Source organism: Oncorhynchus nerka, linkage group LG16, assembly GCF_034236695.1.
Source record: "Oncorhynchus nerka isolate Pitt River linkage group LG16, Oner_Uvic_2.0, whole genome shotgun sequence".
Lineage (NCBI taxonomy): Eukaryota > Metazoa > Chordata > Actinopteri > Salmoniformes > Salmonidae > Oncorhynchus > Oncorhynchus nerka.
Window position 1 is genome coordinate 12519099 of NC_088411.1, and position 11821 is coordinate 12530919.

At 40.9% G+C, this 11821-nt stretch overlaps 1 protein-coding gene across 1 annotated transcript in view; it reads right to left on the bottom strand.

Annotated features, from left to right (window-relative positions):
- Positions 1-11821, bottom strand: part of LOC115144037 (probable E3 ubiquitin-protein ligase HECTD2) — a 39731-nt gene that overhangs the window by 17695 nt on the left and 10215 nt on the right. Inside the window, exons 12-15 of the mRNA XM_029684657.2 lie at positions 9723-9830; positions 9319-9451; positions 8707-8795; positions 2269-2427 (exon numbers count right to left, since the gene is read on the bottom strand). Of these exons, the coding sequence (XP_029540517.1) occupies positions 2269-2427; positions 8707-8795; positions 9319-9451; positions 9723-9830 (489 nt within the window). The remainder of the gene's footprint in view (positions 1-2268; positions 2428-8706; positions 8796-9318; positions 9452-9722; positions 9831-11821) is intronic.

The following is an 11821-nucleotide window of genomic DNA, read 5'->3' on the forward strand; positions in this document are numbered from 1 at the left end:
TCATCTCCCGTCTGGATTACTGCAACTCGCTGTTGGCTGGGCTCCCTGCCTGTGCCATTAAACCCCTACAACTCATCCAGAACGCCGCAGCCCGTCTGGTGTTCAACCGTCCCAAGTTCTCTCACGTCACCCCGTTCCTCCGCTCTCTCCACTGGCTTCCAGTTGAAGCTCGCATCCGCTACAAGACCATGGTGCTTGCCTACGGAGCTGTGAGGGGAACGGCACCTCAGTACCTCCAGGCTCTGATCAGGCCCTACACCCAAACAAGGGCACTGCGTTCATCCACCTCTGGCCTGCTCGCCTCCCTACCACTGAGGAAGTACAGTTCCCGCTCAGCCCAGTCAAAACTGTTCGCTGCTCTGGCCCCCCAATGGTGGAACAAACTCCCTCACGACGCCAGGACAGCGGAGTCAATCACCACCTTCCGGAGACACCTGAAACCCCACCTCTTTAAGGAATACCTAGGATAGGATAAAGTAATCCTTCTCACCCCCCTTAAAAGATTTAGATGCACTATTGTAAAGTGGCTGCTCCACTGGATGTCATAAGGTGAAAGCACCAATTTGTAAGTCGCTCTGGATAAGAGCGTCTGCTAAATGACTTAAATGTAAATGTAAATGTAATGACTGACTTTACTGAATTACAGTAATGGCATTGTAAGACAAAAGAACAAGAGAATCATGTAAAGCCTTTGCCACTACACAATCTAGAAAACGTACTGAGGAAACAAAATAACCATTGTATGCTGTATGTATTTTACATGACGTTATGCTTTCCAATCCATACCTCATAAAATGAAGTACATTTTACAATGCAAAAATCATTTGAAGAACAATTGCATGTGTTTGACGTCAGTGCTGGGCACTATTGGCGTGTCTTTTTAAAGAACTTGCAGTAGCTTTTTCCCTATCCTCCACCAATTTAGGAAAAAGTATTCAACGGGGAGCAAATAAACGCCCAGAGGCTGTTATGTAAGCAAAGAGAAGGCCAGCTGCCCAGTAAAAACCAACATCTGGCCTCAGCAAGGCTGACTCGACAAAACGCAGCGCAATGAGATGCATACCGCATAAAAAGCTATACAATTACACCAAAAGCAGGTAAATACTAGTCTTAGTGACAGTAAGGTGTTGTGTGTGCATACAACATTTTATATGATCAATATAGATTTGGTTTGTTCTTTTGAGTTTGTGGACATCAAACATGCAAGTGGCGATGTGCAAAAGTTGGGCTTTGACACCCCTCTTCTGGTGAATATTGGAAAATGTCAAGGCTTCAAATCACTGACTAGCAAATGAAAAATCAACATATTATGAGGAACTACAGGATTATGTAAGGGAATCTTATAACAACAAAGCATACATTTGATGGCAATTGCAGAATATTCATTTGGGAGTTCATAAAAAATAAAGAAAAGCAATGCCATGTGAACTGTATCTCTCCTCTCCATCTCTCCTCCTAGACAGCTAACAAACTACTGCTAGCCTGGTATCCTTGAATCTTCCTGTTCAATAAAATAAAATAAAAAAGCTGCCATCACCAGGAGATCGTCATCAGCAGTGTTGGGCTCCTGTGTGTGACATCTATGGGCAGCTTTTACCAGGGTGTGAGGTGATGATGGCTGTAACGGCACCTCTGAGACCTGGCTGCAGCTCAGTCTCATCTCACCTTGGCTGCAGCCATACTGTTATAACAAGACTGGTGGCAGGGTGAGACTCTGGGACTGTATGGAATGTGAGCCTGGTTGATTATTTCACACGCCTGTGACGCACGAGCATTTCTTTAGACCCCAGGCATCAATAGTGCAATGTAAGTACTATGACTCACATCATTACAATTACATTATTTATGCGTATTGCATGTGTTCCTGCACATTTAGCTATAAGTAGGAACAATGGCATATTGCAGTTAATCCTAACAGTCTTTTTAACTAACGTAACATCTTAGTCTAGCAACCATACATCACCCACTAGGCACAGACGTCAATTCAACGTCTATTCCACGTTGGTTCAACATCACTTCATTGAAATGACGTAGAAACAACATCGATTCAACCAGTGTTTGCCCAGTGGACCATATTCATATACAGATCAACACTAAACCCTTCAGAGACCATGTACAGCTTTCTAAAACAGTCCAGTACTCTCATAAGCATCACATCCATTCATTTGCTTGTGATCCTTACGAGAAGAGTGCAGTGTGATTGGGAAAGAATGCCAGTGAGAGAGGCTAACTAAGAGAGCTGAGTCACAGCTGGTGTCGTGTACATACAGGCATGACCTGCTGCAGGTCGTCCAGGGTGAGGGTCGCCATGCCAACGGGGGTATCGGGGTCACACGGCACCACGGGCGGGGTCAGAAGCTTCTTGTAGACACAGGGAGGGAAGCGGATGTCCAGGGTGATGCTGTTGTACACGGCCAGGCCCATGAGCTGACACATATACAGTTAAGTGTGTAACAAAGTACAGATATTTTACAATTGAAAGCAAGTATCTTCAACACCAAAATAACTCACGGTTATAATCATATAAACCACTAGAACAGATTCAAAATGTGTCTAGTTATATTAATTTAATGTAGCATAGCATTCAGGTGAAAACCTTTTCACTTCATTGTTAAAGTATTCGGCTTCTGAGCTCTTCATACTTCGTAACAATGACACCATTTTATACCCGCTTCAAAGACCCCGCAGCATGTGCTAATGATCCCAATCATTACTCTATTATCACTGCATTTTGCCATGTACTTTATATTGGCTTGTAGCAGATCTGAACAGGGAATATAAACAGCAGGTGTATTACGCATTTAGAATGAAATTGTAGGGAGCCTGAACTCCTAAAGTGCTACCAGCTGCTTCTGGCAGATCTCCCTCCACGTGTCGTCCATATGGAACTTCTGTGGGAGAGGTTGAGCTGCAGAGCCCTCTCTCTACGAGCTCCCTAGCTTGCTAAATAGAGTTTGGAAAAATGCTTAAAGTTATATTGGCGCAGGCTTGGGGGAAATTCCATGAGAACTGACAGGCGGAGGATGAAACGCAGACCAGACTTGCAGCTCACAAAATAGGACACAACAAAACCTTCTGTTTCTATTACATCTCTCTCTTTCTCTCTCGCACCATTGTGACATGGGATTTTTTTGTCACCCTGCCCTCCCTGTTGTGTTCGCTTCAGATAGAGACACATAGCCACTTCAGTGTCTGTCACTGTGCTGTAATTCTAACCGAGTGGCAGACAGACTGGTGAGGTGGAAGGGGTGCGAGTGTATGTGGGTGGACTGACTCAGACTCTCAGTCCACCCACATAACATACAGTGCATTTGGAAAGTATTCAGACCCTTTGACTTTTTCCACATTTTGTTACGTTACAGCCTTACTCTAAAATGGATTAAATTGTTTTTTCCCCCTCATGAATCTATACACAATACCCCATAATGGTAAATATATATATATTTTTGCAAATATATTACAAATTTAAAACTAAAATATTACATTTACATAGTATTCAGAACCTTTACCCAGTACTTTGTTGAAGCACCTTTGGCAGCGAATACAGCCTTCGAGTCTTCTTGGGTATGATGCTACAAGCTTGGCACAGCTGTATTTGGGGAGTTTTTCCCATTCTTCTCTACAGATCCTTTCAAGCTATGTAAGGTTGGATGGGGAGCATTAATGCACAACTATTTTCAGGTCTCTCCAGAGATGTTCGATCGGGTTCAAGTCCGGGCTCTGGCTGGGCCACTCAAGGACATTCAGAGACTTGTCCCGAAGCAACTCATGAGTTGTCTTGACTGTGAGCTTAGGGTCGTTGTCCTGTTGGAAGGTGAACCTTCGCCCCAGTCTGAGGTCCCGAGCGCACTGGAGCATGCGTTCATCAAGGGCCTCTCTGTACTTTGCTCCATTCATCTTTCCCTCGATCCTGACTAGTCTCCCAGTCCCTGCCGCTGAAAAACATCCCCACAGCATGATGCTTGCACCACCATGCTTCACCGTAGGGATGGTGCAAGGTTTCCTCCAAAAGTGACGCTTTGCTTTCAGGCCCAAGAGTTCAATCTTGGTTTCATCAGACCTGAGAATCATCAAGGCCTGATTGGTGGAGTGCTGCAGAGATGGTTGTCCTTCTGGAAGGTTCTCCCATCTCCACAGAAGAACTCTAGAGCTCTGTCAGAGTGACCATCGGGTTCTTGGTCACCTCCCTGACCAAGGCCCTTCTCCCCTGATTGCTCAGTTTCGCCGGGCGGCCAACTCTAGGAAGAGTCTTGTGGTTCCAAACTTCTCCATTTAAGAATGATGGAGGCCACTGTATTCTTGGAGACCTTCAATGCTGCGGACATGTTTTGGTACCCTTCCCTAGATCTGTGCCTCAACACAACCCTGTCTCGGAGCTCTATGGACAATTCCTTCGACCTCATGGCTTGGTTTTTGCTCTGACATGCACTTTCAACTGTGGGACCTTATATAGACAGGTGTGTGTCTTTCCATATCATGTCCAATCAATTGAATTTACCACAGGTGGACTCAAATCAAGTTGTAAAGATGATCAATGGAAACAGGATGCACCTGAGCTGAACTGCGAGTCTCATAGCAAAGGGTCTGAACAGTTATGTAAACAAGGTATTTCAGTTTTTTATTTTTAATACATTTGCAAAATTTCTAAAAACCTGTTTTTGCTTTGTCACTATGGGTTATTGTATGTAGGCAGTAACGTAACAAAATGAGGAAAAGGGGAAGGGGTCTGAATACTTTCCGAATGCACTGTAACTACCCACTGGGAACAAAGTGGTTAAATTAACATTGTTTCATTGTCATTTGTCAATGTATTGTGATTTGGAACCTACTTGGAAAATATATTGGATTCAAAGAAAGTCATCAACGTAGTAAACTGTTGTTTTGATGGTCAAATTACCATAGGATTATGTCATCATAACCAATTTTCAACATAGACAAACCTTGTATAAAATATGTTGAATTTGAATTTGTAATTTGAAACATCTTACTGGAGATTTGATATATCTACATCTATTCATTTGGTCTCCAATCCAGAGTTTTAACCAAGCCCAGTGCTGCTTAGCTTTGATATTTGTCACTGGCTATTACCAATGTACTGTACTATCATGACAAAAAAATGGGAGAAATCTCTACTTAATAGATTCACTGTTGCTATCGAAGTCATTCCAAAGAGTACTGTAGGTTCAACAGTGCAAATGAAATGGAACCCTACATCATCAATGATGCTATTTAGGCCTTTCAAATGGAATCTACAAGTTAATAAATGTTGGATTCACGTCTCAATCTCGAACAATTGTGTTTGGTTGTCAACTCCAAATATCAATTTTCGAAGGAGATATATCTTCTGCATGGATAGCTCCATCTGTGCCACTGAGTCTGGTTTTAATTCCAGTCTGTCTACAACTTAATTTTATTTTGGATTCACGTCTTCATTTCAACCAAAAGGCGAAGTTAACGAATATGATTCAATCAAATCAAACTGTATTTAAAGTTTGCTTTTATTTGATTTAGTCTTATTCTTTAACTTCGCTTTTTGGTTGAAATGAAGACGTGAATCCAAAATAAAATTAATTTGTAGACAGACTGGAATTAAAACCAGACTCAGTGGCACAGATGGAGCTATCCATGCAGAAGATATATCTCCTTCGAAAGTTGATATTTGGTTGAGTTGACAACCAAACACAATTCCATATCACTTTTACAATACGGTAAAAAGCCTATTAACTTGGGATTCTCTGCCTCTAACCCTATTTAAGGGGTCTGAATCACTGGCTGACTGGTGCACGCTGTCCCTAGGAGGGGTGCGTCACATGAGTGGGTTGAGTCATTGACGTGATCCTCCTGTCCGGGTTGGCGTCCCCCTCGGGTTCATGCCGTGGGGGAGATCTATACTATACTCGGCCTTGTCTCAGGGTAGTAAGTTGGTGGTTTGAAGATATCCCTCTAGTGCTGTGGGGCTGTGCTTTGGCAAAGTGGGTGGGGTTATATCCTACTTGGTTGGCCCTGTCCGGGGGTATCGTCGGACGTGGCCACAGTGTCTCCCGACCCCTTCTGTTCTTGGCCTCCATTATTTATTCTGCAATAGTTTGTGTCGGGGGGCGTGGGTCAGTCTGTTATATCTGGAGTATTTCTCCTGTCTTATCTGGTGTCCTGTGTGAATTTAAGTATGCTCCTTCTAATTCTCTCTTTCTCTGTTCTCTCGAAGGACCTGAGCCCTAGGATCATGCCTCAGGACTACCTGGCCTGATGACTCCTTGCTGTCCCCAGTCTATCTGGTTGTGCTGCTGCTCCAGTTTCAACTGTTCTGCCTGCGGCTATGGAACCCTGACCTGTTCACCGGACGTGCTACCTTGTCCCGGACCTGCTATTTTCGACTCTCTCTCTACCCACCTGCTGTCTCCAACTCTGAATGATCGGCTATGAAAAGCCAACTGACTCCAATTTACTCCTGAGGTGCTGAATAATGACAATCACTATGATTATTATATTTTAACCCTGTATAGCACCTTGTGACATTGGCTGGGGCGGCAGGGTAGCCTAGTGGTTAGAGCGTTGGACTAATAACCGGAAGGTTGCAAATTCAAACCCCCGAGCTGACAAGGTACAAATCTGTCATTCTGTCCCCTGAACAAGGCAGTTAACCCACTGTTCCTAGGCCGTCATTGAAAATAAGAATTTGTTCTTAACTGACTTGCCTAGTTAAATAAAGGTAAAATAAAATAAATAAATTAAAAAAATTAAAAAAATAGATTGATTGATATGTTGGATTCACATCTCAATCAAAAATCTAAGTTAAAGAATAGGAATACATTTTAAATAGGAGCTAATTTTAAATACAGTTTGATTTGATCCTATTCTTTAACTTTTATTTTTGGTTGAGATGTTAAATAATAGGATTAAGCCAGTGGCTCAGATGGAACTATCCCAGCAGAAGATACCGTACACCTCCAACCTTTTGGTTGCGTTGTCAACCAAACACATTTCAATATCACTTTTCAAGACAGTAAATAGCCTAATGTTAAGGCTATCTTACAAACTAATGTAACAGTATTTCAACCATAAAATTAGTAACACTTCCATGGACACATTTTGAGGTTACTGTAACAATACATGTATTCTTATGTAATCGTAGAAAGCATTCAGGGTCTCAGGTCTGTTGAAATATTCACAATTGCTATAATAATCTGCACAAAATCTCAAACGGCATTGATCACTTGCACCATGTACTTTAACGTAATCTCAACTAACTGCAATCCAGGTTATTTGGATGTGCTATTAGATCAAGCACAGTGATAACACATTAAGATGTTGTATTTAAATCAACTAAATATCTGACATTGAATTTGGTGTGCTTTTAAATGGTTGAAAGCGCAGTGATAACACATTTAGGTGACAACTAATCCAAAAACCATATATATTTTCCATTGGAATTTGGTTGTGCTTCTAGATGGTTGAAAGCAGAGGGTTAACACACTGGGAATTCAACATACTTTTGGCTGTCTTTTGAGTGGGTGAAAAAAGGGTGGAATCTCAATCTAGCCAGCTCTGGTCCAGCGTTAAGCTAACTCTCGGAAGTTCAGAGACACTCAAAGTTCCTTCATAGAAGCAGCTCATCCGTAGGTATAATTTTGTGGGCCTAATTCAGATAATGCATGTCATAAGAAGATGCATTTCAAGCCAAGCTTCCTCCTCCACCCTCTCTCCCAGTCTCTCCACCCGCAAAATGTCAGTCTCATCTCGCGCCCTACACTTGTCTGTCCAATTCATATAAATAACTATAGCTTAACCCCGCCATAGAAAGCTGTTCTATTCGCAGTGATTGGTGAAGTCATTTAATGTTAAAAGAAAACTGATTTCAAAAGGTTTTAAAAGGAACAGAAAGGAACTATATAAACGGTTACTTTTTTTGGTTCGAACCAGTTCAGAACTGTATTTTGCTGGTCGAAACAGTGGAATGGAACCAAAAACGTGCTAATGGTGCACTAAAAATGGTGCACTAATAATGGTGCACAAATAATGGTACTGTTCAGAAAAAAATGATTGGAAAATAATTTTGGTTCCAACCCCTGGTTAAAATAAGTCGGACAATCATGTGGGACATGCCAAAATTAGGAATTTTCCTCGGAAATAACTTCATGAAAACACACTACTATTGGAATTGTTTAACATAGTTTACTTTAGTTAGAGCGTAAATGTATTGGATCCAACTGTTAAATTGAGTGTTTTATCAAAATGTACACGCATAATGTTGAAAGAATATAAAAGGCACTCTACTAGTGGAATGACCCGTTAACTTAACACAGTAATATTCTGCATACTTTAGTTATTCTATAAGATTACATCAGATTGCAATGTGTCCAATAGAAAAGCATTACAGTCTCCTCTGATTGGATCCACAGTTTAGAAGATAACAAAATTCTAAACAAATCCCCACAAAATTATAGTTCTAAAACTTAAAGCTATCATCTGCAAAGCAGCAATTAACATGGCATAGGGAGAGTGGAGAACCTCAGAGTATGTATGATAAATGTGCAAAGATCCCCTTAAGAGTAACGCCAGGAGTTTTAGTCAGCTAAATATGTGACCTGATTCAAACGCCAGTTTAAAGGGTACAACATGAGGACTGCTGCTGTACGTTGAGAATCTGTTTACAGTTCACCACAGGCTACACGGTACCATAAATCACGGTATGGTACAAAAGGATACGGCTCCGACCAATCGGAACTCGGAGTAGTTGTCACACTTCCAGCTGCTGAACCAGTGACAGTGGGAATCCTTGAAGAATGTAAACATGCCTTCAGAGAGGAGACACAAATAAACTCTGCTTAAACACAACTCTGGCCCAGACATGACATAGAACACAGGCCTCCAGTCCAAGAAAGATAACAAATGGTCAGAATAGAGTACATGGGAATTTCCTTTTTGGACTGCTAGGTCCCAGACTAAATGGGAGTTACTGTAATTGAATGGATATCTATTATTGCAGTGCTATATGAACATCATACATTTTAGTTTTGTTCTTCATTTATGGCTATGTCAACATTCTTAGTCTTGGTACTTGTTGAAACTTTAGGATGAGATATAGAATTTGTTCTTAACTGACTTGCCTAGTTAAATAAAGGTAAAATTAAAAAAAAAAATATATATATATATATATATATATAGACAGCTAGGGCTAAAGGTGAGGTAACTCCCATAATATTCTACTGTTATCTATGGAGAAAAAGATTCTTGTTGCAAACAAAACAGCTATAACATCTGTATCTTTATGGCTCAGGGCAACACATATGCCTGATCTTTTTGTCCCATATGTCTCACCGTAGTCTGTATGGAAGATCTGTCGGATGAGAAGGAGAAACCACTCCTTGGTCAGACCGCCCATGTCTAAACCAGCCTCCCCCACAAACGTCACTTTCAGCTTCTTCTTCAAGTCTGCTCGGTTTCTAGCAAGCTAAAAGTAAGAGAACAAGTTAAGCTGTGGCCAACTCTTTTGAACTCATCAAACCTAGGCATGCTGCATGTCTGAACTTATACATATCTTGGACGTTTCAGTTTTGAAATGCACTGCATTGAAAGCAGTGGAATAACTGCTTCAAATTAATTGGCTCTTGTATGAACAGAAATAGCTATCAAGCTACTCTACCAGGGCTGGGCTGTCTTCTTAAGTAATGCTTGTGTGTCTGTGTGTACTGTGCCTAGATATAGATGGGAGATGGTATTACCTCATCCAGTGAGTCACTGACCAGCTGCAGCCGCCTAACTTTGATGTTGAGAAACAGCAGGCTCATGTCAACTCGCTGTCTGCGAGACACTTTGTCCACTAGGCTTTGCTGCAATAAATAACAAGTCACATTCTTTATTTGCAGTTGCTCCCACAGTACATGCTGTTAGCATTGGACCACTGCTTTGCTGTCAGAGTGGGAGAGTATGTTTTCAGGCTGATACAGTGAGATACAATATTTACAGTGTGTATACTTATAGTTCAGGGTTATTCCTGATTTGAAGACTTGACCGGGAAATACTCTCGGTCCAACATACTTCAATTATGTAAAATACTAATAATACTAATAATAATAAACAGTACCAGTCAAAAGTGTGGACACACCTACTCAACACCTACTCCTTCAAGTGTTTTTCTTTATTTGCATTATTTTCTACATTGTAGAATAATAGTGAAGACATCAAAACTTTGAAATAACACATGGAATCATGTAGTAACCAAAAAAGTGTTAAACAAATCAAAATATATTTTAGATTTGAGAGCCACCCTTTGCCTTGATGACAGCTTTGCACACTCTTCACATCAAATCCAATCCAATTTTATTGGCATTCTCTCAATCAGCTTCACCTGGAATGCTTTTCCAACAGTCTTGAAGGAGTTCCCACATATGCTGAGTACTTGTTGGCTGCTTCTCCTTCACTCTGAGCATGGGTGATTGTGGAGGCCAGGTCATCTGATGCAGATGGTCAAATAGCCCTTTTACATAGCCTGGAGGTGTCGAACTAATCGCAAACCAGATTGGATGGCGTATCGCTGCAGAATGATGGCTAAGTGTGCCTTGAATTCTAAATAAATCACAGACAGTGTCACCAGCAAAGCACCCCCACACCATCACACCTCCTCCTTCATGCTTCAAGGTGGGAACCACACATACAGAGATCATCCATTCACCTACTCTGCATCTCACAGGGACACGGCGTTTGGAACCAAAAACTCAAATTTGGACTCAGATCAAAGGACAGATTTCCACCGACCTAATGTCTATTGCTCGTGTTTCTTGGCCCAAGCAAATCTCTTCTTCTTATAGGTGTCCATTAGTAGTGGTTTCTTTGCAGCAATGCGACCATGAAAGCATGATTCACGCAGTCTCCTCTGAACAGTTGATGTTGAGATGTGTCTGTTACATGAATTTTGTGAAGCATTTATTTGGGCTGCAATTTCTGAGGCTGATAACTCTGGGTCTTCCTTTCCCTTGGTGGGCCTCATGAGAGCCAGTTTCATCATAGCGCTTGATGGATTTTGCAACTGCACTTGAAGAAACTTTCAAAGTTCTTGAAATTTTCTGGACTGACTGACCTTCATGTCTTAAAGTAATGATGGACTGTCATTTCTGTTTGCTTATTTGAGCTGTTCTTAACATAATATGGACTTAATATTTTACCAAATAGGGCTATCTTCTGTATACCAACCCTACCTTGTCATAATACAATTGATTGGCTCAAATGCATTAAGAAGGAAAGAAATTCCTTTAACAAGGCACACCTGTTAATTGAAATGCATTCCAGGTGACTACCTTAATGCTATTTGCCTCATGACTCTGGCATGCTTTGTTGACTATGAACTTGCTTGTTTACTCAACCATGGGACAGTCTGTTTGTTCCCACACTCTGGACTCTGACTCCAAAATTCCATAAATTAACTTTAAACAAGACACACCTGTTAATTGAAATGCATTCCAGGTGACTACCTCATGAAGCTGGTTGAGAGAATGCCAAAGCTGTCATCAAGGCAAAGGGTGGCTACTTTGAAGAATCTCAAATATATATTAATTTGTTTAACACTTTTTTGGTTACCACATGATTCCATATGTGTTATTTCACATATAGTCTTCACTATTATTCGACAATGTAGAAAATAATAAAAATAAAGAAAAACCCTGGAATGAGTAGGTGTACAAACCTTTGACTGGCACTGTATATACATACATACATACATATATATATATATATATATATATATATATATATATATATATATATATATACACATACATACACATATATATATACACATATACACATACACATATATATATATACA